Source organism: Saimiri boliviensis, chromosome 1, assembly GCF_048565385.1.
Source record: "Saimiri boliviensis isolate mSaiBol1 chromosome 1, mSaiBol1.pri, whole genome shotgun sequence".
NCBI classification, from domain to species: domain Eukaryota; kingdom Metazoa; phylum Chordata; class Mammalia; order Primates; family Cebidae; genus Saimiri; species Saimiri boliviensis.
Genome location: NC_133449.1, coordinates 130,877,341 through 130,904,911, shown reverse-complemented (window position 1 = coordinate 130,904,911; position 27,571 = coordinate 130,877,341). Strand labels below are relative to the sequence as shown.

At 44.9% G+C, this 27,571-nt stretch overlaps 1 protein-coding gene across 2 annotated transcripts in view; it reads left to right on the top strand.

The window, feature by feature from the left end:
- Positions 1-4,122: 4,122 nt before the first annotated feature.
- The window catches only part of TBC1D8 (TBC1 domain family member 8), a 139,228-nt gene continuing 115,779 nt past the window's right edge, over positions 4,123-27,571 (top strand). For both annotated transcript variants that reach the window (XM_003938047.4, XM_003938048.4), the window contains exon 1: positions 4,123-4,430. In XM_003938047.4, coding sequence (XP_003938096.1) covers positions 4,304-4,430 — 127 coding nt within the window. In that variant the 5' untranslated portion in view covers positions 4,123-4,303. The remainder of the gene's footprint in view (positions 4,431-27,571) is intronic.

Below are 27,571 nucleotides of genomic sequence, written 5' to 3'. Positions count from 1 at the left end.
TCTCTACTAAAAATACAAAAAAATTAACCAGGCGTGGTGGTGGGCGCCTGTAATCCCAGCTACTCAGGAGCCTGAGGCATGAGACTCGCTTGAACCTGGGAGGGAGAGGTTATAGTGAGCTGAGATCGCACCACTGAACTCCAGGCTGGGTGACAGAGCAAGACTCTATCTCAATTGAAAAAAAAAAAAAAAAAAAAAAGAAATATCACCACATTTTCTAAAACATTTTAATAACTCTAATATTTTTCTTTATTCCAGTCAGGGTCTTGCTCTGTCACCAGGCTGGAATGCAATGGTGCCATTATATCTCTCTGCAGCCTTGACCTCCTAGGCTCAAAAGATCCTTCCACCTTAGTCTTCGAGCAATTGGGACCAGAGGCATACATGCGCCACCACACATGGCTAACTCCTAAATTTTTTGTAGAGATGGTGTCTCACTGTGTTGCCGAGGCTGGTCTCGAATTCCTGGCCTCAAGCAATTCTCCTGTCTCTGCCTTCCAAAGTGCTGGGATTACAGGCGTGAGCCACCATGCCTGGCCTAACCTGATAGTTCATCCCCCTTAGTCTAACACTTTAGAATCGATTCCCATATACAGTTCTCAGCTTCTTTGCAATACATCTCTTGGCAAAATTTTCCAGCTTTAGTGGTATATAATCTATTTCCATCCTTTCCTTCTCTGGCTGACCTTGGATTTCTCCTTCTGGGCTCTGCAGAGAGTTTATTCTTGTTATCATCCTAGAGTCAACAAGGTGCACCAGGGGTAAGTTTGGAGGAAAACAGCCATCCAGGTGGGAGGCAAAGACCCCAGTAAAGTCTTGAAAGGTCTTAGTGTAAGTGAAGGCTAATTTCCTTGCACAGGGGAGGTGGGGCTGCTTCTGTATGCAAGGGAGGCTTGGGATTTGGAAATCTGGCTTTGTCTGTGTCTGTCCAAATGTTCCTATCACAAGCCTACAGTCCTATTCGTTCCAAATCAGTGTCCTAATCTTAGCAAACGAACTTGCTGAAGTTGGGTACCTAACCTTGCCACAATTCTGTCATTCGTACAATTATATTTAGGATCTGAAGATGAACCTTTTCTGTCCTGTGCCTATCCTAGTTAAGTGGTTCTTTGAATTTCAGCGTATCTGTACCTTGAAATGAGAATTTAATACTTCATGCTTATCTTTCCCATTGTTTAAAAACTCTCCAGGGCAGTCAGAAACATCCGTTTCACTCTACAATCATTATAATTATCACTGTTGCCATAGCAATCAAGTGCAACAGCAGCAAAAGCCCCCAAAGCCTTGTGGTCCATCTGCCCCTCACACTACTCTCAGCGCTAACTGGAGTAATTCTGCTGCCTCTGTATGCCATGGGTTATGAGCATCCCTTTTGTTCCCTATGCACGCACGAATCTGTGGGTAACCCAGCCAGAATCCCACAGTTGAAAAACTGTTTCCTGGGGTCACTCTGCTATCAGCCAGGGTCTTGGTAGGAAATGCAGTCCATTTCCGAAAGGTTGAAGAGATTTGCTGCTGAACAGCTGTGGGCAGAATTACAGAAGCAACTGGACTAATTTGCTAGGATGGCTGTAACAAAGTATGAGAAGCTATGTAGCTTAAACAACAGAAATTTATTGTCTCCCAGTTCTGGGAGCTAGACATCTGAGATCAAGGTTGTTGGCAGGGAAGGATCTGTTCCAGGCCCCTCTCCTGGCTTCTGGCAGTTTCTTGGCTTGTAGCAGCACAACTCCCATCTTCCCGTGGTGTTCTCCCTGTGGATTTGTCTTTCCAAATTTCCTCTTTTTATAAGGACACCAGTCATTATGGATTAGAGGCCACCCTAATAACCTGATCTTAACTAATTACACCTGTAATCATCCTTTTTCCAAATAAGGTCACATTCTGAGATGCTGGGGGTTAGGATCTCAACATATGAATTTGGGGAGACACAAGTCAACCTGTAACACCATCAAGGGTGATGAGCATGTGGAGATGAGCGACAGCAGGAAGTGGTTAGGGCTCTGCTGGATTTTCTCCACCTGGCCCTCCAGATCTCCTCTCAATCCTCCTTCACCTTGTTGTGTGCCTGGGAGGCTGACCGCCACAGATTGCAGCCTGAGCACCCTTGCCTCCTATTGGCTTCTATTTGACTTGGGTAATGGCACAGGCAGGAGCTTGGCGGTGGGGAGAAAGGTAATAGGAACACAGTACCTCATAGTACCCTCCCATGGCTTCCCAACAACTTTCATATTCCTCTCCATGCTTCTGTCATATTTAATATTTGGCAGATTAGAGCTGAATAATGTTTAAAACATGGGTTAGGATGTGTGAACCGTTTCAGGAGTTTTTGTACATTTAATAATAATGGCGGATGTTCATTAAGTACTTACTTTGTTTTCTAAGTACTTAACTACAGTGTGCTCTTGATAGTTCCTACAAAGGAGAAACTATGATTATCCTAATTTTATAGTTGAGTAAACCGAGGCTTACTTGTATCTTGCCCAAGGTCAAGACCACACAGCTTACTAGCAGCAGTTGCAGGATTGGATTGGGGCTATCAGCCACCAGAGGCTGCTCTAAACCACAAGGTCATCTGTGCTGATCCATTTACCAGCAGACATGACCTTCCCTGCTTAACCTCCTGTCAAACCCATATTCATTTTCAAGTTCTGGTCTAGCAGGAGCTGTTCTGTTCCTTCCCCCAAGAACGGACCACTGGTCTGCGCATTGCTCTCTGCTCACTGCGCCCTGCGTGGGCTCCTGTTAGGAAGCCTACTGCACTTTTCTGCCTCATTTTCCTACCTGTGAGTTCTTTAGGGCAGACAGGTCTCGTAGTTCAACTCTGGGATTCTGGGCCTGGCAGTGGGCCTGCGCAGGAGGTGCTAGTAAATGTCTCTGGAAGGAATGTTTTCTTACTGTCCCTGAATGTTCCATATGCCCTGGTGCACCCTAATGGTTCCGATTACCACTGACTTCCTTCTTCTGTTTCATTTAGAGGCTATTTGTTAGTGGTCCTGGACCATGCTCTCCTGGCCTCTGAGTGGGCGTTCCTGTCCTCCATCCATAGGGTTCTTGACTGCCAGGTCCGGTCAGGGTTTCTGAGCTGCTCCCTTCTGGGGGCGCTTCCCTTAGTTCCCAGGCGTCTTGGGGGTCCGGGTGATGATGATGATGATGATGATGTGTGTGTGTGTGTGTGTTGGGGGGGGGCAGTGGGATTGACTTTACTTCCAGTTTTCAGTTCTGTCCTAGTTATCAGTCACGTTTTTTTGTCAGGGATTCCTTTGCCAAAACCCCAGGGATGTTTTGATGGGGTTGTTCTTTTCTTCTTTTGCTTGGTAGGGTGTTGAAGGTAACTGCTTCCCTGTGGAGATCGTTGGAGGTCCCCCAGCCTGCTCCAGGCCAGCCACCGTGTGTCTGCTTCCACAACATCCTTGAGGAACTACGCATTTAAAACCTGACCTCTTCACATCGCCTACTCCATATTTTCTAGCTTTTCAATTTCTCTCAGAACAAAGGTTTTATTTCTGGCCAGGGCATCAACCGCGGTGGCCCTAATATCGGTGCCTCCTGGCCCCTCGAGGGACGTCCAGAGCTGAATCTGGTCTGATGCTTTCTTTAGGATCCCCAAACATCGCTGATGCCTCTACAGCTCTGTCGGATCCCCGGGGAGAGCATCCAAAATGTTCACCAAGTATTAAAAACGTTGGAACATAATGCTTTTAATTCTTATGCTCTTTTTTGGTTATTTATAATTGCTGTTGCTGCTGTTTTAAACCCAGCAAACTTAGGTTTTCCGGCGTGCATTTGGCCACCCGCCCCCCACGAGAGATGCCCTCGGTGGGGCAACCTGCAGCTGTGAGAGGAGGGCTTTTGCCCGGTCCCTCCTCCACGTCTCAGGTCGAGATCGGGGACCCGGGTTCTCCGAAGTTCCCCTTGGGAGCGCGGCGGGGCGGGACGGAGGGAGCCTGGCGCGGGATTGGACTTCCTCCCTCCACTCCGGAACTGTGCGCCGGAGCCGCTGGGACGCGGAAACCCGGGAGGCGCCGCGGGAGCCGCGGGGTGGGGGCGGCCGGGGGCGGGGCCGGCGGCCGGGGCCGGGGCGGGGCCGGAGGCGGGCCCGGGGCGGGGCCACGTGTGGGCTGCGCTGGGTGCGCGGGGCGAGCGCGCCCGCTGTGCTCCGCGGGCTTCCAGAGCTCTGGGCGCTGGCCGGGCTGCGGTCCCCGCGCGCCTTCGCCGCCTCTTCTCAAGTGGGCTTGGCCCACAGCGGCCGGCGGTCGGGGAGATGTGAGCCGGGGCCGGCGGGCGCGGCCGGACCGTCGCGATGTGGCTCAAGCCCGAGGAGGTGCTGCTGAAGAATGCGCTGAAGCTCTGGGTGACCCAGAAGAGCAGCTGCTACTTCATCCTGCAGCGGCGCCGCGGGCACGGCGAGGGGGGCGGCCGCCTCACCGGTAAGCGGCACGCCGGGGCGAGCGCGGTGGCCGGGCCCGGGGCCTCGCTCCCCGTCGGGCCCGCGGCCCCCGCTCCCGGGCTGCGTCACCAGTGGCGATTTCCTGGGAGACGCGGGGCCCAGACGGCCCTGCTGCGGGCTTGTTTTCCTTTTTTCTGCGTTTCTCCCGCGGGCTCCCGTCGAGGTGGTGGCCGAGGGGCTCCCGGGCTAGTGCGTTTTCCCGGGCAAGGCAGGTGTCTTCGCCGCCTCTCCCGGTGAGCTAGAGGCCGGACTCGGCTCAGGAATCGATGGAGAAACGCCGGCTGGAGGGTGGCCGGAGGGGGCGGGGCCGTCCTGGAGCTGCGCGGCTGTTGTGCGGGGCCAGGTGACAGCGGGGTGGCCTGGCCGGCCCGGACTCGGCCATCTGGAGGCGCCCGAGGCTCCAGGTGGTGTCGCGGCTGGGGGCGCGCGGCGGTGCGCGCGGGGCGCAGCTCGGGAGGCCGCGGCGAGCGGGGACCGTCTCTGAGCCCAGAGGGGAAACCGAGGCTGGGCGAATCCCAAGCTCGTGATCTTAGTAAAAAAATTGAACAAGTCAGTTTTTCCCTCTCTTTCAGTGTCTTACTGGGAATGGTAAGAAAAACAACAAAGACTTGTGAAGTTGATGAAAAAACAGCATTTTTTTTTTCCCCTAGAAGTTATGATCCAAAGCTCTTTGAAATTGATGCCAGCTTCCAGTAGCTGGGACACCTGTTTAAACAGGTCAGTGAAGGAACAGTTAGACTTTTTCATTTGTATCTAGGGGACCTGTATGATTTTTCTTTAAAATTTTGGAAGCTGAATAAAAGGGACCTTAGATCTCCTGTCTCATTCCTGTTCTACTGAGGAGAAGACAGAGGCCAGAGAGGTCAAAGGACCTACGTTAGGTCCCCTGGTAAGTTGGCGGCTCTTTGTGCTCTCAGACCATCTAGGGAAGGCTCCTCTGAGGTTGAATCTGGTAGATGTACCAACACGCCTGGAAACCATCGGCTTGTTGGGTTAGGGGAGGGCAGACTTAAACTGAGACCCAGTGAGTGGGTGGGAGTTGGCAGGATGCTGCATGGAGAGAGCCGTGGGCAGATCAGGGTTCCCCATGGAAGTGGCAGAGGGTAGTTAGGATTATGGATGGAGGCGGATAGGAAGGGTGCTTTGGTAACCAGTGGTCCTGGTGAGTGGCAGGCACAACTTGGACAACTTGGGCAGCGTGTGGGCCTGCTCCAGAAGCCGTTTTGAGCTTTAGGGGAGGGATTTGTGCAGGAGACAGGGGCTACAGTGGCCTTGTTGGGCCCCGGGACACTCTGTGGTGCTTAGTGCCCAGGCTCTCAGGAAATGAAGGTGGGTAGTATCCTGGGAAAGGCATTGGAGGCGAAAAGGCAGAAGAGGAATTTGTCTCTCTCCCTCTCTTTGAGGGCAGTATACCTTTATTTATGATGCATTTAACAGGGTTCCTGGTCTATAAATGTTTCATTTAGTAGAGAGTGAGGACAAGGCCTTAAGATTTGTGAAGTGAGAAACTTAAGGACAGTTTGTCCCGTAAACATTCATTCACTTAGTTCCCTGCACATATGTGGGATGCTCTGCACTGCTCTGGAAAGAGTTCTGAGAGCAGGAGGTGAGGGCCGGCTACTTTCAGCTGATTCACTGTCTAATGCAGTCGTCCCCAAACTTTTTACACAGGGGGCCAGTTCACTGTCCCTCAGACCGTTGGAGGGTCACCACATACTGTGCTCCTCTCATTGACCACCAATGAAAGAGGTGCCCCTTCCTGAAGTGCGGCGGGGGGCCGGATAAATGGCCTCGGGGGGCCACATGCAGCCTGCGGGCCGTAGTTTGGGGATGCCTGGTCTAATGGGTGAGTTGGGTCCAGACACAGAGGGCAGAGTTGGCTATAGGATGCCTGATCTGGCTTCAGGCCTGCGTCCTGTCCAGAGGGTTTCTGACTCTGTTGTCCAGAGTCTCTCTGTGATGAACTCAGTGAATTCCCTCCCTGTTCCATTCCAAAGTCAAGCAGGTTCCATGTTGTTGTTATACCTGTGGCTTTGGCATTCCTTAGTATTTACTTTGGTTTGGACTTAGTGTGGATGTGCAGACTTTTCTTATGCTTAAAGGCAACACGATCAACCATAAAGGGGGAAAAGTCTACAAAAAGACAGAGGACACTTGATATATTTCTTGGAGACCCTGTTGATTGTGAAAGGATGACATCTGCAGCTAGACACTTTTACCTTTGAGCATTGAGCTGGGAGGCCAGTGCTGATGAAGCAGTGCGGACCTACCACGTGTACTGTGGGGGCCTGGTCTTCATGGGGCCACTAAGGATTGTTGTCAAGTCGAGACCTGTGGGACACAGGGCTGCTCTGGTGGTGGTGGTTTTGGAAAATATGGAATTCTAATGTGGCAGATTTTTAGTAATTTAAGAGTTTAAAACCTAGATTGAGTTTATGAAACCAGTGGGGGCTACAGTGATACAGTCTGGTGGGTTCTAGACTTTTCTTTGGAGGGAAGCAAGCAGTGGTGGTGTAAGAGGGATTGGAAGTAAAATGCAAGAGAGCAGTAATAAAAAAAACGGCTCTTTTCCTTTATTGTGATGCTGAATTTGTGTTAGACAGTAGGAGTTTAGAGAGAGGAGGTCTGGTGGTTGAAGTAATCTGAATTGCCTAACTTCAGAAATATTATCAGCTTTTGTTTCCTTGAAGATTATAATTGGCCCTCCTGCTTACATACATGAATATACACACACTCTGTCTCTCTTCACATTTCCAGGTTTATTTTTCTCCATAGTTCCTTTTCACTTTCTCATATACAATATACCTATTTATTTTCTTCATTGTGAAATCATAGGCAGGTATTTACCTCTGATAGTGCCCAGCACATATGCTCAGGAAACATTTGTAGGATGAATGAATGGGTGACTATATGCATGAATGACAGATCCCACTTTTTTCTTAAAAGCTGGATGGGAGTAGAGGCCCAGTGTTTTGGACTGATTGCCTGAAATAGGAGCATCTCCTGTCTCTTCTCGGCTTCCTGTTTACCTGGCAGTCTGACTGTTATGGAAAGCTGGAGGGGTATGGGTGGGAAACACAGTTGTTTCCTCCCATGTTTTTTTTTAGCTCTCTCTTTTGAGGGGGCAGGATCATCACACCAACTTCTCTGTTGGCCAGAAAGGGCAGGCACAGATGTGGCTGCCATTGCTACCTCCCAGGCTCCGAGCACTGTTAGGGAGGTACCCATCTTTTCCTCAGGTTAGAGCATAGATGTTTCCAAACTTCTGCTTGCAGAAGTGATTTTGCTACTCTGGAAAGGAAGTAAAGTTATACAGTGTTCACTTTGATACAGTCTCCAGCCTCTTGTAACAAGTTCAGCCAGCTCTGGGAGAACAAAGAGCAGGTGACGTTAGTGTGTGGGAGAGAGACTGTACAAAGAACACACAACATTGCTGCCCCCTCTCTTAGGGTTTCTGAAGCACTTCAAGTGAGTGGGATAATAAGGAACTTAAATAGCTCAAGAGCAAAAAACCTAATAACCGGATTGAAAACTGGGCAAAAGACCTTAATAGAGGTTTTTCAGAAGAAGACATACAAATGGCCAAGAGGTACATGAAACATGCCTAGCATCACTAATCATCGGGGAAAGACACATCAAAGCCGCGAGGAAATACTGCACTCCAGTTAAAATGGCTATTACTTATTTATTTAATTGATGTTTTTCTTAGAATGGCTGTTATTAAAAAGACAAGGGAAAAACAAGTGGTGATGAGGATATGGAGAAAACGGAACACCTGCATGCTTGGTAGGATTGAAAATTAATACAGCCATTGTAGAGAACAGTAGGGAGGTTCTACTAAAAATGTAACTGCTGCATGATCCTGCAATCCGCTACTGGGTATATATTCAAAGGAATGAAATCAGTATGTTGAAGAGATGTCTGCATTCTTGTGTTTATTGGAGCACTATTTACAATAGCCAAGATATGGAATTGTCCCAAGTGTCCAACAAGAGATAAATAAAGAAAATGTGATATATAACGTGATATATATATACATATATACATACATATATGTGTGTACAATAGAATACTATTTATCTATGCAAAAGAATGAGATCCTATCATTTGTAAGAACATGATCTCGAACTCCTGACCTCAAGCAATCCTCCCTCCTGGGCCTTCAAAAGCACTGGGATTACAGGTGTGAGCCATTGTGCCTGGCACATCTGCAGCATCATAGATGAACCTGTAGGAGGACATCATGTTAAGTGAAATAAACCAGGCACAGAAAGACAAACACTGCATGATCCCACTTATATGTGTAATCTTAAAAAAAAAAAAGTTGATATTATAAAAGCAGAGAGTAGAATGGTGGTTACCAGGCTGGGAGAAGATGGATGGGGAGAGGTTGGTTAACAGGTACGAAGTTACGGTTAGATAGGAGAAGTAAGTTCTGCCATTTTCTTGCACAGTAGGGTATCTGTGGTTAATAGCAAGGTATAAGAGGCTTTTGAATGTTCTCACCACAAGGAAATGATAACTGCATGAGATGATGGATATGCTAACTACCTGAATTAGATAATTACATGACATATATGAGTATTGAAACATCAAATTGTACCCCATAAATATATGTAATTACAGTGTGACAATTAAAAAATAGTGAGTGGGATAAACATTACTCTTAAAGACCAAATATCACCACCCAACTGTGCCCTCTGAAGGATTTTATTTTTCAATGTTTTATTGCGTGTGTTCCTGTATAATCTTGCAATTCTTTTCCTAAATTGGCTGACAGTTTAAAAATTGTAATTTGAAAAAATATTGATGTTTTCTGCTTTGCAACATGGTTACCTTAAGCCCCCGTTCCTGTCATTGCCTTTGTAGTAGTGATGGGCTGATTCCTTAAACAGTTAGGGTCAAGGGAGGAAGTATGGTATAGTGAAAAACAGTGTAAAATACAAGCCATGGAGTTGAGGTAAGTCTGTTGGTTAGGAATCTGGACTGAGAGGCCTTGAGTTAGTTTATCCAGTTTCTTTGAACCTTAGTTGTAACTCAGCCTTAGGAAAAGAACAATAATGAAACTTACTTTGGAGGATTAGAAACTGTTGCCCAGCAGCTGAACCATTTTTCGTTCCCACCAGCTATGTACAATGTTTATGATTAAAATAAGGCTTAGAATTAAAATAAACAGTATACATCAAGAGCTTAATTGTGCTTGGCACCTAGTAGGTTTGAAAGAAGAAAAACAAAGTACAATTAAAAGAAACCTGAATAATAAAGGCTTCTGAGAATAAAGGTGTAAAGACATTTGCATTGTAGTGAAGGACATAAGAAACATTCACATATCTGTTGGTGCAGTATTTCATATGTGTAATCAGGCATCCCCAAACTTTTTACACAGGGGGCCAGTTCACTGTCCTTCAGACCGTTGGAGGGCCACCACATACTGTGCTCCTCTCACTGACCACCAATGAAAGAGGTGCCCCTTCTGAAGTGCGGTGGGGGGCCGGATAAATGGCCTCAGGGGGCCGCAGTTTGGGGATGCCTGGTGTAATTAAAAGATGAAATATTTAAATAACAGCTTGGGCTAAGTATTGTTCAAGAGAAAGGTGTTTTTATGGGATTTGGGCACACGGCTACTCTGACCACATTAAAGCGTAGTAAGTAAAGGGAGCTTCACCTTGTTTCAAGTGTTGAGTATGAGTGCTCATGCTGTGCCTTCAGTGAATCACCTACTGCCTTTAGAATAGTGTCCTAAAGACTAGGGGAGGCAAAACTGACAGGCTAAGGATTCACGTGGGGTTACAAGGCATGCTCAGAAGGACTCTGTCGGAGGTCGGAAACTGATGAAGCCCAGCATGGATGTTGCGTTTCTTGGCCAGTCTGTCTGAGGTTGGCTGGAGTCCTGCTCATATTGCTGAATTTGTTGGTGAATTTTGTCTCCTCCAGCAGTGAAAGTCTTTGACTCAACAGGGCAGCCTGTTGCATTGTACAGAAGTCCCAGATGTTGGCTCTAGAGTCTTACAGGCTTTGTTTTTTTTTCTTAAAAGCACAATAGGGAAGAAACCACAAATAAAGGAAGTAGTTTGATTTTAGGAGTATAACTCTGAAAAATTAAGTAAGTTATATAACATATCTTTAGGGGCTGATAAGCTATTAATAAAAGCCTTGAGATTTCCAAGAGTTGCATTTAATGAGTACATAATAAGGGCAATGTATTTGTAATTAGATAATCAAACAAGATGCAGACTGTGTCACTCCAGGAAATAATATAAGGTACAAATTGTGCAGGCGGTGGGGCACTGGAGGGTGGCTTTTTCTGCCTAATTGGAACTCCTTATAAGAAGAGCTGAAAATTATTGAGAGGCTGGTAGCTTGTAAAGAATTCATTTACTAGCAGTGAAAGCAGAGGGTTTTATGATCTTGACTCCACATTCTAGGTAGCATTGGATAAAGGAGGAATTTATTTAAAATGAAAGTAAATCTGTTATTTTTTTCAGCATGGATTTTGTCCCCCCATTTAAAAAAACTTAACATCAATTGTATTAAAAAGCAGCCGTGAGCATATTTTAATCACTTCTGGGGGATGCAGGAGCTCCCCCTGCACCACCTCTTGGGCTGCTTCTCTTCCACCTTCTGCTCTTAAGCACAGACCCTGCAGCATGTTGGCACTTTTCTCTCCTAGGACCCTCCTGGCTGTCTCCTCCCCAGCCCCCAAGCCTCTGGCTAATTCTTGTGAACCTTTGGGGCTCAGCCTGAGCTCCATTTTCTGGAGATGTACCTGACCCTTCCCCTACTCCCACCACTGTAGTCATGAAGAGGCTCCTTGAGGCTTTATCTGTTTAGGGTGAACCAGATCCTGAGCTCCAGGAGGGAGGTCACAGGTCTGTTCCCCTCTCTGCTGTGTCTTTAGTGCTGATGGTTCTTGTCATCAGAGCACTCTTGATAAATGTTTGTTGAATACATGGGTGTAGACATCAAGTAGTGCAATCTTGAGTAGATCAAATACGAATTTCATATAGATGTCATGTAGGAGATACTAAATTAAACATATTAAGTAAAATTGATAGATGTGAGCCTATGCAGTTGAGAAGTGTTTTGTATGTATCATCTGGAAATGGAAATAATGTAGAGTGCAGGAATAAATAATAGAGTGTTATTCTTAACTGGCTCACACCAGCGTTGTGTGCCCTAAGGTCTAGCAGTAGTTTGCGGCGGAATCAGCCCAGCTGTTAGGACTACCTGTTGACGCCGGGCCAGGTGGGCCAGGTGGGCCAGGTGGCTCTCGCCTGTAATCCTAACACTTTGGGAGTCAAGGTGGGCGGATTGCTTGAGCCCAGGAATTTAAGACCAGTCTGGGCACCATGGCTTTACAAAAAAAAATTCTGTCTCTACACCTGCCCGCCAGTGTGGACGTGGCTGTGTCTTCAGGCCACGCCCACGGGGGTTTAAAGCAACCTTACCGGTCGCTCCTTTCCCAGCCTGGCTAAAAACTGAAGCCAGGAATCTAAAGGAATGCTGATTTCCTCAGTTCCCTTCTGAGGAATGGGGAAGCCTCTTCTAAAGAAACAAAAGATGGGATTGGTTTTCTGGGCAGATCTGCAAGGCTGGCTTTAAAAGCACAAGGAGCCGGGCGCGGTGGCTCAAGCCTGTAATCCCAGCACTTTGGGAGGCCGAGGCGGGTGGATCACGAGGTCAAGAGATCGAGACCATCCTGGTCAACATGGTGAAACCCCGTCTCTACTAAAAATACTAAAAAAAAATTAGCTGGGCATGGTGGCGTGTGCCTGTAATCCCAGCTACTCAGGAGGCTGAGACAGGAGAATTGCCTGAACCCAGGAGGCGGAGGTTGCGGTGAGCCGAGATCGCGCCATTGCACTCCAGCCTGGGTAACAAGAGCGAAACTCCATCTCAAAAAAAAAAAAAAAAAAAAAAAAAAGCACAAGGAGGGAAATAACGAAAGGGCTGGACTACTATAAAAGTTGCAAATACGTAGTTAGATCAATAGATTTCTATAGTCAGGTTTTTGTCATGTAATTTATTAACTATTACAGAACCACAACTAAGAATAAGTATTTCTCTGGCTCTTGACAGGAAAAAAAAAATCAGTTGACTTAACCCTTTGCTGTCAAAAGAGTTGGCGTTTCCTGTTTAGGGTGCCACTGCCAAACGTTCTGGTACTTAGAGTTGGAATGCACAACTTCACCGACTTCTCGATGCAGCCGCCTGTGTATTCCAGTTGGCCGTTACCTTAAGCACTGAGCCACCCTGGTTTAGTTCAGCCATTTCAAGAAGTGTATTTAACGTCGGTAGTTCCGCTTTATTAAAATGCAGCAGAGGTACTCTTCTGTCCCTTCTGTTTATAGTTCTCTGAGAGAGTTCTATTTTTTGTTTTGTGTTTTCTTTTGCATTTTATATCTTGTATTTATCCCTGAATATGTTTTGTACTTTTTTTTTTTTAAGAAAAGGAATTCTTTTGTGTACATATAGATACTCACATGATATACTGTAGTAAACGTTCAGTTCCTCTAAAGATCTTGCTGCTGTCAGGTGTTACGTGCTCCATCCATCATAACTGTATGAAGCACATTTTATACGTAAATAAACATGGAACATTTGGCCCTTGTGCTTAAAAAAAAAAAAAAAATTAGCTGAGCATGGTGGCGTGTACCTGTAGTCCCAGCTACTTGTTGGGGGAATCACCTGAGCCCTGAAGGTTGAGACTGCAGTGAGCTGCCCTCCAGCCTGGGCATCAGAGTGAGACCTTGTCTCGAAGGAAAAAAAAAAAAAAAAAAAGAACTACCTATTGGTAACGTTTATGTAAATGATTTCATACCAGACTTATTTCTATAGTGTATCACTAGCCAATAATCACAGATGTATAAATTTGAGTCATTCATATTCTTTAACATTTGATGAGTCATTCTACTGGATTTTATTATTTTTCTGCTTCCTGCTTTTTACTAAAAAAAAAAAAAAAAAAAGGAAAGGAAAACAACAAAGTAAACAGTACCCTAATAAGATCTCCTGTTGAAAAAGTACTGTATTTTGGGGTTTTTTAGTTATGGACTTTTCTGTGTGCATAAGTGTATTTAAGCTAAGTTGTAGGTAATGGAGCAAACACTATGTATCTACTACCTGTAACTAAAAAATAAGAGTATATCCTATGCCTGAGAGACTCCTTCTGTGTTTTCCTGATTACATTTCCCTTCCTTCCTTGTGGGCACCACTACCCTGAATTATGTGTTAACACTGACTTGCTTTTCTTTATAGTGTTAACACATTTATATGTATTTCTAATCAATATATGGTTTAGTTTTTTTTTTGTTTGTTTTTGTAACTATTACAAAATATACTTTACTTTTATTCATAGTTTATGTATTTTTCTGTCACTTGATCACTCTGCCCCCGGCATTATGTTTTTCTCACCTTGAACCATGGGAGCCGCCATAATTCATTCATTTTCATTGTTGTGTAGTAATCCATTGAGAGATTATATTATTATTATTATTATTATTATTTTTTTTTTTTGAGACGGAGTTTCGCTCTTGTTGCCCAGGCTGGAGTGCAATGGCATGATCTCGGCTCACCTCAACCTCCGCCTCCTGGGTTCAGGCAATTCTCCTGCCTCAGCCTCCTGAGTAGCTGGGATTAGAGGCACACGCCACCATGCCCAGCTAATTTTTAGTATTTTTAGTAGAGACGGGGTTTCACCATGTTGACCAGGATGGTCTCGATCTCTTGACCTCGTGATCCACCCACCTCGGCCTCCCAAAGTGCTGGGATTACAGGCTTGAGCCACCGCGCCCGGCGAATATATTATTATTTATTCATTCTCCTGTCCGTGGATATTTGGTTCTAGTTGTTTTGGTAAATAAAGCTGCTGCGAGCATTTTTCTGTAGGTTCACACAGGTATACATTTCTCTAGAGAATATATCTATGAGTGACATTGTTGGGTGTATCCATTGGGATAAGTTAGGCTATGCTACAGTAACAAACACCTCAACACATGAACTTATTTCTCCCACATGCTGTATATTTAGTGTGGGCTAGCAGGGGTCTCTTCTGAGGAGAACTGGGACATTTATCAATAGCTCTAGTACTGAGTCATAGCGATGTGCATTTTTGACCTTTGTAGATAATTCCGAATTGTTTCCAAGCAGAGCATGATGGTGCATGGCTGTAATCCCATCTAGTTGGGAGGTCGAGGCAGGTGGATTGCTTGAACCCAGGAGTCAAAGTCCAGCCTGGGTAACATAGTGAGACCACTGTCTCTAAGAAAAAACTCCCCACAGTGGTACATCCTGGCTAATGTTTGATATTGTCAGAGATGTTACTTTTTGCCAAACTGGTACATAGTATCTTAAAACCACTGAGATGCTATTTCTCATTATTACTAATAAAGATGAGAATATTTTTATATGTTTAGTAAGTATTTGTTTTTCCTTCTGAGAAAAATTTATGTTGTTTGCTCATTTTTTCTATTGGGTTATCTGTCTTTTTCTTACTTTAGTTTTTTTTTTTTTTTTTTTTTGAGACGGAGTTTCGCTCTTGTTACCCAGGCTGGAGTGCAATGGCGCGATCTCGGCTCACCGCAACCTCCACCTCCTGGGTTCAGGCAATTCTCATGCCTCAGCCTCCTGAGTAACTGGGATTACAGGCACGCGCCACCATGCCCAGCTAATTTTTTGTATTTTTAGTAGAGACGGGGTTTCACCATGTTGACCAGGATGGTCTCGATCTGTTGACCTCGTGATCCACCTGCCTCGGCCTCCCAAAGTGCTGGGATTACAGGCTTGAGCCACCGCGCCCGGCTAGTTTTTTTTTTTTTTTTTTTTTTTTTTATGACCCTTGTGTATACACCCTTGTGTGGTTTTTCTGTATTCTTTTTAAATTGTATGTATCTTTTAAAAGTCAGGCCTTTTATTATCATTGTAGGTTTTTTGAGGAACTCACATTCTTAATTTTCATGCAGTCAGATGTATCAATCTTTTCCCTTTTGTTTTAATTAATTAATTTACCTAGACCTTTTCTGACAAGATATTTTTCCTTCAGAGTTTGTTCTTTTTGTTACTTGTATAAAAAGAGATGCTTGGAGGGGGATCTCGAAGATGATGGTGAAGGGAAATCCTGAGATGTCAATGAGAACCTCTCTCTTTCCCTCCCCCGATCTAGCATTCAGTCTAGATTGGAGCCTGACAGGAGGCTGCAGGACAACTTTAGGAGAGGAGAAAGTGTTAGACTGTGCTGTGTGTTTGCACGTATTGAATGAAGATGTGTATTTCAGGGGAGAATTTGTGGATGGATTATCCACAAATTGTGGAAAGCTAAGTAACCCAGAAATTCTGGGACAATTGTTGATTTCAGGGAAAATTTAAAAGTTGTGTAGGGTGGGAAAGTATTGTAGTTTTACCGCAAAACTCAGCTCTTGCTAATGTTTTTGTATTTATAATAATGTAAATACTGACTTGTTATCTGACCAAAATTATTGCATAACTGGGGCGTGAGTGTTGGGTGATGGTGGTAGTCAATGAAAAGGAGCTAAAGCCTCCATTTCTGAAAGTTGACAGCGAATGCCTACACTAAATATTCAAGAAGTAAGCTAGGTGCTGTGGCTCATGCCTGTAATCCTAGCACTTTGGGAGGCTAAGGCAGGCAGATTACCTGAGGTCAGAGGTTTGAGACCAGCCTGGCCAACATGGTAAAACCTTGTCTCTACTAAAAATACAAGAATTAGCCAGGGTGGTGGCGTGTGCCTGTAATTCCAGCTACTGGAGAGGCTGAGGCAGGAGAATCGCTTGAACTTGGGAGGCAGAGGTTGCAGAGAGCCAAGATTGCACCATTGCGCTCCAGCCTGGGGAGAAGACTGAAACTCCTCAAAAAAAAAAAAAAATTCAATAAGTAGTCATATGAATGTATTATTTGGAGATGCGAAGGTGGATCCTAAAAGAATCCACTAAGTGTTGGAGGAGGTTGCCTTTGGGGAATTGGGAAGTAGGAGCAGCAAGGGATAAGGGGACTGACTGCGTGTTTTTCTTGAGCCTTGCAGAATTATATGCTAATTGACATGCACATGTAACATTGATATAACGCAGACAGAATCTAAACTCAGGAGAGCTTGGAATTTTTTCTAGTTGGCAACTCTGTTTGGGTAGTGGCAGTCAAGAAGGCATTGAAGCTGTGTTCCCTCGTTGCGCAGGGACCGTGATTTTCCCTGGACACCTGTGTGTCAGCTATTTGTCCTCTTGGTGTGCTATATTTAGCCTTCAAAATGTCTAGCATGTGTGGGGTGTGTCATTTCACAGAGACTTAGAACTATTTTCGGAAATGCATCTAATTTAGTCATGTACTTTTATTTGAAATCAAAGATATCTGTTCTGGATTTTATTCCCTCTCTCAATAGAGGAAATAGGTTTAGAGTTGTAAGCTCATGATCTTTGTCTTCTTTCTCAACTTTAAAGAGGGTTTCTGTGACCATAACCCACTCTTTATAGAGTCTCGGTTTATTAACCTGCAAAACAATAGCAACAATTGCAGTAGAAATAATAAAACAGCTTTTGCGAAGGGGGGAGGTTTTATGCTTCATGTTTTCTAGATGTTATGTTTTCTAGATATCTTGTTAAATCAATTAAATTACTTATAGATAAAGCAGCAGAAAGAACCTCAAAGAGCACTTCATTCACCAGTGCCGGGCCCTGTGCCGTCACACAACTTAGGAGAGGTGGAGTTCGTAGTCGTGGTGGTGTGGTGATGTTAAGCCATGAAATACTGAGTTGTCAGTGGTGGTAAGTGCCAGGGGATGTGAGAGAGAATAAGGAAATGAATTTGGGTTGGAACATCAGGGAGCTGTCTCTGAGGACCTGTGATCTCCACTGAGGTCCTCAGTGTGGTAGCTGGTGAGAAGTTGGGAAAGAGCTGTCTGAGCAGAGGAAATGGCATGTGCAAAGGTCCTGAGGCCTCTGAAAGTCATTTTGGACAAGTTAAGTCTGAGATCCCTAGCAGTTGTCTAAAAAGGCCTGGAGAGGAGGAAAGGGCAGAGGGGACCAAGGTATGGGCAAATGGCAGGGGGACCTCAGCGATGTATTTTCCCTGAAGCCAGGAGGAGGAAGTGTATGTGAGAAGGAGGGAGGGATCCCCTCTGTAGTGCAGTACGGAAAGGGCTAGGAAGACCCCAGCGACCTCAGCCACAGCAACTTTAGTGCAGGGAGATGTGGCATGGGAGAAGGCTGGAGACCGGAGGATGGTGAGGAAGTAGGGATGGTGGGTAAAGGCAGCTCTCTCAAGGTGGGATGTGGTGGTGTTTTGTTTTTTTTTCTTGGTTACTTATTTATTATTTGTCAGTGTTTGTCCATGAACGGAGTCTCTTAAATTTTGGATCTACAGGTATTGTAGATTTGGGGCAGAGCTGCTGGGTCTTGAGACGGTTTGGGGAAAGATTCGAATAGGTTGAGGGAGCAGATAAGGCATCTAGGTGGGGAAACCTCAGGAGCCAGTTCCTGAGGAGTGTTGTTTTAGAAATGAGGTTAGTACTCACTACTGAAAAAAAAAAAATGTGTGGAAGAAATGTATTTCTCATTTGGGCTCTGCTTCTTGTTCCTGGCACAGAGCTCCTAATCCTTTGGAATTTCCTGGGTGCTGGGAGCATCTTATGTTCCAATGAGGTGACTCTTGGTGGACTCCTGGGTGGAGACTGGTCACCAGAAAGAACATATTTGGAGCTTGGGGATTATAGTTCCACGTCCATCCTATGGGAGGGGGCAGGGGCTGGAGATTAGTTAATGATAGTCATGCTCAGGTGATGAAGCCTCCTTAAGAATCCCTGGACTCTGGGGTTTGGGGAGCTCCAAGGCTGCTGAGCACGTGGAGGGTAGCCCACCCAGAGAGGGCAGGGAAGTGCCCCATCCCCTCCCATACACCTCGTTCTGTGTACCTCTTCATCTGGGTGTCTTCTGTATCCTTTATCGTATTCTTTATCACATAATAAGCCGAGAATGTGTCTCCCTGAGTTCCGTGGGCTATCCCAACAAATTACCAAACCTGAAGAGGAGGTTATGGGAACCCTTGACTTGTAGCTGGTTGGTCAGAAGGGCAGGTGACCACCTTGGGCTTGCAATTGGCATTTGGAGAGGGGCCAGTCTTGTGGGACCAAGCTCTAACCTGCACGAATTTCAGGTAGTTAGTGTCAGATTTGAATGGAATTGTAGAACACCCGGTGATGTCTGGAGAGCTGGAGAATTGGTTGGTATGGGAAAAGCCCCATACACTTGGTGTCACAAATGTGAGTAGCAAAGGATGTTTTTTTCTTTTGCCACCCAAAGAATTAACTAATTTAAATGGAACCTGATGTGGTTTGGATCTGTGTCCCCACCAATTCTCAAGCCAAATTGTAATCCCCATTGTCGGAAGTGGGGCCTGGTGGGAGGTGATTGGATCATGAGGGCGGATTTCCACTTTGTTGCTGTTCTTATGATAGACTTCTCCTAAGATCTGGTTCCCCGTCTCCCTCTTCCTCCTGCTTTGATCATGTAAAGGTGCCTGCTCTCACTTTGCCTTCTGCCATGAGTAAAAACCCCTGACACCTCTCCAGTCATGCTTCTTGTACAGCCTGTGGAAGTGTGAGCCAATTAAACCTCTTTATAAATTATCCAGTCTCCGGTTATTTCTTTATAGCAGTAAAAGAACTCATACAGAACCCAAGGCTATTGGTTTAGCACTAGACAGTGATGTTTTCACCTGGCAAAAGGAGTTCTTTGAGGAGACTGTGGCAGCTTAAAAATGTAATGTTACTTTTTGTCATTTCATGTCACGTGGAGCCTGCGTGTGGGATGCCCTTGTACTGTTTTGTCTTGGGTAGATGATGGTAGGAATCTGATGTGGCTTCACTCAGTATGTTTCTCAGCTTCATAGATGTATATAATATTTTGTTAGAAATAATGCTGTCAGGATTCAAAAAATAACTGTTTCCAGAAGAACAATACAGATTAAAAGTAATTTCTGTGAATTACAGAAATTTCTGTGTGTTCCCAGGAAGTTGGGCTATTCTGAATTACTGGATCCATTTCACAGGGTTTTAGATCAACTTGCGGTCCATTGGTTGGGATGTTGGGAAGTTTTAATAAAGACATATAGTGGCATTCTCAAAATGGGATTTGCCTAGTGATGATGCTTTCTCACTTGAAAAATAGTGTTTGCATGACAGAAACACTTTAAAAAGCCATAAACAGCATTGCACAGCCTCAGATGGAGATGTAGGTATTTTACCCACCACCGAAGCATAGAGAGCTTAAGTGGGTTCTGAGTATCTGTTATGTTGATCTTTTGTTGTTATAACTAAAAATAAATGTGAAACATAAGCGAGGCATTAAGATTGCTTTCAGAATATATAGCTCATGATTGTCCATCATCAAGGATTCAGCCATGGCAAGGGTTTGGCTGGAGTGAAGGGTCAGACTAGATATTGGTAAAACCAGTGTCCCAAAACTCTGTAGGTAGGTACAAGTGTACACACTTGTGAGTTTTTATTTTAACCTGTAGCTTCCCTTAGGTTTTTGAGGTAAAGGAAGGCTTTGATGCTCGCTTAGGTTCCAAATTGGACTGTTTAATCCCAGTATATTGTAGCCGCCTGTTAACGTAGGGATTCGGTTCTCTCTCCGTCCTTGGGAACACCAGAGGCTGGGTAATTTCTTTTTTTTTTTTTTCTCTTTTTTTCTTTTTTTTTATTGTATTTTAGGTTTTGGGGTACATGTGAAGAACATGCAAGATTGTTGCATAGGTACATGCATGGCAGTGTGGTTTGCTGCCTTCTGTCCCCTCACCTGTATCTGTCATTTCTCCCCATGCTATCTCTTCCCACCTCCCCACCCCCCCATCCCTCCCCCATTTCCCCTCAACGGACCCCAGTGTGTAGTGCTCCCCTCCCTGTGTCCATGTGTTCTCATTGTTCAACATGAGGCTGGGTAATTTCTAAAGAAAGTAAGTTTATTTCTCTTACAGGTCTGCAGGCTGTACAATAATCATGGTCCTGGCATCTGCTTCTGGTGAGGCCTCAGGAAGTTTCCACTCATGATGGAAGGTGAAAAGGAGCCCCTGTGTACAGAAATCACATTGTGAGGGAGCGGGGAAGTGCCAGGCTCTTTTTAACAATCAGTTCTCATGGGAACTACTAGAGTGAAAACTCACTCATTAACACCAAGACAGCACCCAGCCATTCATGAGGCATCCACCCCCACGGCCCACACACCTCCCACCAGGCTCCACCTTCAATGCTGGATATCAGATTTCAACAGGAGCCCAGGACAGTGGCTCATGCAGTAATCCCAGCACTTTGGGAGGCAGAAGACTGCCAGATCACTTGAGTCCAGGAATTGGAGACCAGTTTAGGCAGCATGGTGAAACCCTGTTTCTACAAAAAAATACAAAACTTAGCGAGGCCTGGTGGTGCCCACCTGTAGTTCCAGAAGCTGAGCCAGGAGGATCACTTGAGCCCTGAAGGCAGAGGTTGCAATGAACCAAGCCAATGTGGCAGTGAGACGCTTCTCAAAAAAAAAAAAAAAAAAAAAAAACAAAACCCAAGAAACTAAATTTCAGCATGAGACCTGTATGAGACAAACATCCAAGCAAAATCAGGTTCCAAAGTCAACATGAAGAACAAACATTGCTTGAGGTAAAAATGACTGCAGAAATCAGTAAGCCACCCCACTGCAGAAATCAACGAGCCACCCGTCTTTTTGCAATCTCTGGATGAGCCTGGGAAGTGACAACCCCTAGATAGTGAGGGAATTCCAGCCTTTCCATGAACTCAGGCCAGGGTCTGGGCTCCGTGACAGCGGGCAGTTTGTGTGAATTGTTTTCCACTCTGTTTGGCCAGTGCATATTGCTGAATGTGATGAATTCACGTGACCTGTTTGGGGTACCGTCAACTGTACCTCCACTTAGAGCACCTGAGGTGGCTTCACAGCTAGGTGAGGCCAGGAGTGATTATGCCTACATTTGGTATATTACATGAGGAACTGCTGTTAGGTGAGGTTGGTGGTGTTTTTATTTTTATTTTTACTTTTTTTTAATTTTGTTTTTTAGTTGAGCTACAATTCGGTTTTCTGCTATTCAGATGGCTCATAACAAAAAGGTCTGCTATAAGCAGATGTTGTTTCATCTTTCTGCCCTTTTCTTGTCTTCATTTAGCCAAATAAAACATTTAGATTAGAGGAGAAAAGGGATTAGAGAGGCTCTTGTAGAACTGGAAGGTTCTCTTTGACAGGATGTGTAAAAACGGCTTTTTCTGTTTGGTTTTAACTTCATGTGCAACCTGGAAAGCCAGATTTCAACATTCTGCTTTAATACCAAAAGTTAAGTTATGTTGTGGATTGAATGTATCCCCTTGCCCTCCAAATTACTATATTGAAGCTCTGATCTCCAGTGTGATTGTATTTGAACATAGTGCTGTAGGGAGGTAACTAAGGTTGACTGAAGCCATAAGGGCAGGGCCCTGATCCTATAGGGCTGGTGCCTTTATAAGAAGAGAGACAGTAGCCAGGCGCGGTGGCTCAAGCCTGTAATCCCAGCATTTTGGGAGGCTGAGGCGGGTGGATCACGAGGTCGAGAGATCGAGACCATCCTGGTCAACATGGTGAAACCCCGTCTCGACTAAAAATACAAAAAATTAGCTGGGCATGGTGGCGCTTGCCTGTAATCCCAGCTACTCAGGAGGCTGAGGCAGGAGAATTGCTTGAACCCAGGAGGCGGAGGTTGCGGTGAGCCGAGATCGGGCCATTGCACTCCAGCCTGGGTAACAAGAACGAAATTCTGTCTCAAAAAAAAAAAAAAAAAAAAAAAGAGAGACAGTCACCAGAGAGCTTACCCTCTCTGCAATTTGAGGACACTATGAGAAGGTGGCTGTCTGCAAGCCAAGGAGAGAACCCTCACTAGATATCAAGTTTGCTAGCCCCTTTATTTTAGACTTCCAGCCTCCAGAGCCATGAGAAAATAAATTTCTGCAGTTTAAGCCACTCAGTCTGTGGTATTTTGTTATAGCAGCCTGAGCTAAGACAAGTTAGAATCATGTAATGTAATGTAAATTTGTTTACTTTCTTTGAATTAAAATTTATAAAGACTTTAACTTAGGCAAAGTCAGAGATCTGATTAGTAGTGATGGTGCCTGAAATTATACTAAGACCCAAGATCAGACAGAGGCCCCAGATGTTAGCATCCATTTATACCAGAATGATAATTAGAAAGTCTGTGTGTGTGTGTGTGTGTGTGTGTATCTGTGTGTGAGAGAGAGAAGAAAGAAGAGAGAGAGGTAGTGCTATGGTATGAATATTTATGTCCCCCCTCCAAATTCATTTGTTGAAATTCTAACCCTGATATGGTTTGGCTCTGTGTCCCCACACAAATCTCATCTGAAATTGTAATCCCCACGTGTTGAGAGAGGGAGGTGATTGGATCATGGTTGTGGTTTTCCTCCATGCTGTTCTCATGATAGAAGTTCTCACAAGATCTGATGGTTTTATAATTGTTTGATAGCTCCTCTTTTACACTCTGTCCTGCTGTCTTGTGAAGAAGATGCCTGCTTCCCCTTAGCCTTCCACCATGGTTGTACGTTTCCTGTGGCCTCCCCAGCCACACAGAACTGTGAGTCAGTTAAACCTCTTTCCTTTATTAATTGCCCAGTCTCAGGCAAGTTCTATATATTAATAGCAGAGTGAAAACAGACAAATACAAATCCCTAAGGTGATAGTACTGGAGGTAGATTCCTTTGAGGTGGTTAGGTTATGAGGGTGGAGCCTTCTTGACTGTGATTAGTGCCCTTAGAAAGAGACCCCAGAGAGTTCCCTATCCCTTTCCACCTTGTGAAGACACAGTGCGAAGCCACCATCTGTGAATCCCCCTCACCAGACACCAAGTCTGCTGGTGCCTTGATCTTGGACTTAACAGCTTCTAGAACTGTGGGAAGTAAATTTATGTTATTTATAAGCTATCCAGATAGTGGAGATTTTGTTACAGCATCCCAAGTAGACCAAGACAGGGAGAGAGCGAAGAGGGAAAGAGGGGAGGGAGGAAGACGGGAAGGGAGCGAATATCTCAGAGAGAGACTTGAATGGTGAATGGACTCACACAAGAAGAGATCATGATCCCAGAAGCATTTGGCAGTGCTTGTTCTGATATGCTATATGTTTAATATTTCTATATGGATTCCTGAAAAGTTTTACTTAGAATTGTCTAAGTTAGACAATTTTCTTTTTACTTACATCTTCAGAGAGGTGTATATTTTAAGTAAAAGCAAACTGTAAAAATTTATAAAAACATCTATAAATTTGAATAAGATAATAGTATTCAGAAACAAGAATATTTTTATTACAAACTAAAAACAGACATGGTGGTTCATCCCTGTAATCCCAGCACTTTCAGAGGCTGAGGCAGGTGAATCACTTGAGCCCAGAAGTTCAAGACCAGCCTGGGTAATATAGGGAGACCCTGCCTCTACAAAAAATTGAAAAACAAACAAAAAATAGCTGAGTGTGGTGGCATATGCCCATAGTCCTAGTTACTTGGGAGACAGAGGTGGGAGGATCGCCTGAGCCCAAGAAGTTGAGGCTGCGGTGAACTGTTTATGCCATTGCAACAGAGTAAGACCCTATCTCAGACAAAACAATTTGGTCAAAATTGTCAAACATGAAACAGGGAGGGGATGGGGACTTAGTATCTTCAAAAATGTCAAAGTCATAAAAGAGAAAGACAAGCTGTGTGTGGAAAAGTTCTTTATTAAAGGAGACTAAAGAGAGATGGTAACTCAATATAATAATGCAGCCACAGAATACATACTGTACTGGAGGGAGCAGGCACTATAAAAGACATCATGGAGTCACCCCACAGCATTGGCATATGAAGGGTAGATGCAAGTCTACACGTGTAAAATCCACTGGAGTTGATGACTGCTCTTTTGTGTAGGACAGTGTCCCCATTCATAGGAACAGGCTTCTCCTAAAATGATTTAGAAAAGTGTGTGTGTGTGTGTGTGTGTGTGTGTGTGAGTGTGTGTGTGTGTGTGATTATATCATATATCATATCATTATATTGAGAGGAAGAAAAATAGCAAATAATATAGCGAATGGGTAAGCTGCTCACAGTAGATGATTTTGAATCTTGGCAGAGAGTAGATGAGTATTCTGTCTTATTTTCTTTTAGTTTTCTGTTAAGTTTGACTTTATTTCCAAATAAAACATGAAATGAACATGCAAATCCAGTTTAAGTGTGAATCTGGAAGTACCTGTCTACTTTAATTGAAGTATTTTTAGTCTGTATTAACAAAAGGTAAAATATATCTATATTTAAAAAAATCCTTTATTTAGGAAATTTCTGCAGAAAAATAACTTTATTGTAAGTCTGAAGCTAACTACTCCCTGCTTTTCTCTTTGGACAGCTATTTTTGGAACCTGGTTTTTAAAGAAGTAAGGGAGGCTGAGCATGGTGGCTCATGCCTGTAATTCCAGCATTTGGGAGGCCGAGGCGGGTGGATCATGAGGTCAAGAGATCCAGATCATCCTGGCCAACATGGTGTAACCCCGTCTCTACTAAAAATACAAAAAATTAGCTGGGTGGTGGTGGTGCACATCTGCAGTCCCAGTTATTTAGGAGGCTGAGGCAGGAGTATCACTTGAACCTGGGAGGTGGAGGTTACAGTGAGCTGAGATCGCCCCACTGCACTCCAGCCTGGCAACAGAGCAAGACTGCCTCTCAAAAAAAAAAAAAAAGGAAGGTAAGGGAATCAGGCTCAGCGACTCATGCATATAGTCTCAGCTACTTGGGAGACTGAGGCGGGAGGATTGCTTAAGCCTAGGAGTTCAAGACCAGCCTGGGAAACATAACAAGACCCCATCTCTCTAAAATAAATAAAGAAGTTTCCATGGCCGGGCGCGATGGCTCAAGCCTGTAATCCCAGCACTTTGGGAGGCCAAGGCGGGTGGATCACGAGGTCAAGAGATCGAGACCATCCTGGTCAACATGGTGAAACCCCGTCTCTACTAAAGGTGCAAAAAATTAGCTGGGCGTGGTGGCGGGTGCCTGTAATCCCAGCTACTCCGGAGGCTGAGGCAGGAGAATTGCCTGAACCCAGGAGGCGGAGGTTGCGGTGAGCCGAGATCGCGCCATTGCACTCCAGCCTGGGTAACAAGAGCGAAACTCCGTCTCAAAAAAAAAAAAAAGAAGTTTCCTGGGGTCCTGGATGCCACACCCAGCAGGGCAGGTTGTGTATTATTTCATGTGTATATGGGTATGTCTACCCCCTTCCCAAAGTTAAGTGACTTCCACACAGGACTTTTTGATATAACGTGTATGTATTATCGCAGTGTTAGGTTAGGGCTTGATTGTGGCCAATAACAGTTAGATATTAAGAGAATGAAGATCTTGGAAAAGAAGACCATTCAACAGCTATTTACTGTGTTCCTCTGAGTGCCCTGCTCTCTCCCAGGCACCTGGGTATAGCAGCGAACAAAACTAGATCCTACCCTCATGGAGCTTGGAGATTACGCTAGTGATTAATCCAGGGTTGGAATTCTCAAATATGCACCACCAAGCCCCCTAAATATGTCAGCCTAGGCATCATTTTAAACTTACTTCATTAAAACAGTTTGTGCTGTTTTCGCTGAACCACAAAACTGACTTTTTGTAGCTCTTACCCTTGGAAATGGAAATATCTAGTCAAGGGGCTTAGAGCCTTTGAGCCCTGTCTCTTAGGTTCCTGCCTGCATTAGCTGTAGTGTCTGCAAGCTCTGTGACAGGCCCAAAAGCATTGGAACGAGGAACTTCTGCCACTGGAAGTCTTTCTGACCCCTCCCTTTACCAGGGTCCAACTTGGTGGGGGGAAGCACAGCTTGGTGTAGCCCCCTGAGGCCCTGCAGTAGGCCTCAGGGTGCAGGTACCTGTCTTGCTGGCCAGCCCTGCTAAGCAAAGGCTGATACTGAAGTATCAGCACAGCTGGCCCAGCCAATGCTTCCAGGCCTCCCTGTCCTCACTCCCTTTTGGGAGGCAGTTCAGCAGCCTTCTGGAAGTGACTGGAATGCAGTGGATTCATTTTCTTAGTTAAAAATAACCTCAGCAGCTGTGTGTTCAAGTACCCCAGGGGCAAGGCTGGCCTTCGGCTCATTATTGGGACTCCTGCTCATTGTGGCTCTGAGGGTCATGGCCGGATGAACGTTGTTCCTGGGGTCTTGAAGCCCACCAACTCATATCACTTTTTACAGATGAACAAGCTGGGACCCAGGAAAAGGTCCAGTGACTGGTCTGAGGGAGGATGCTCTTACTTGATTTCACTTATTTGACTCTGGCTAGCCCTTTCTAGCAAAACTAGAACCCCCTGAAATGTGGGTGCCCCTGGCTGCCTTCTAGCCCACCTCGGCTCTTCAGATCTCTCCTGCTACTTTTGTTCTTGCTGGTGACTGTAGAAACCCTTGTTTATTGTTTAATGGTTTAAATAACAGATATTTTTAAAAAACTGTGTTAAGGTCCGGACACAGTGGCTCACACCTGTAATCCCAGCACTTTGGGAGGACAGGGTGGGTGGATCACCTGAGGTCAGGAGTTCGAGAACAGCCTGGTCAACATGGCAAAACCCTGTCTCTACTAAAAATACCAAAAAAATTGGCTGGGTGTGGTGTGTGCCTGTAGTCTCAGCTACTTGGGAGGCTGAAGCATGAGAATTGCTTGAACCTGGGAGGCAGAGGTTGTCAGTGAGCCAAGATCATGCCGCTGCACTCTGGTCTGGGTGACAGCAAGACTCTGTCTCAATTAAAAAAAAAAACAACCCACAAAAACTGTGATAAAGATTTACCATTGTAACCATTTTTAAGTGGCATTACATACATTCATAGCATTGTTCACCCATCACTACCATCTAATTTCTAGAACTTTTTCACCTTCTCCAAATGAAAGTCTGTACCTGTTAAATAATAACTCCCCCTACTCCCTCCCTCTATGGTAACCACCATTCTACTCTCTGTCTCTATGAATTTGACTATCCTCATATAATTAGAATCATACAGTATTTGTCTTTCTATGTCTGGCTTATTTCACTTAGCATAATGTTATAAAGGTTCTCAAGATTCTCAAGGATTATTATTTGAGGCCAATAATATTCCATT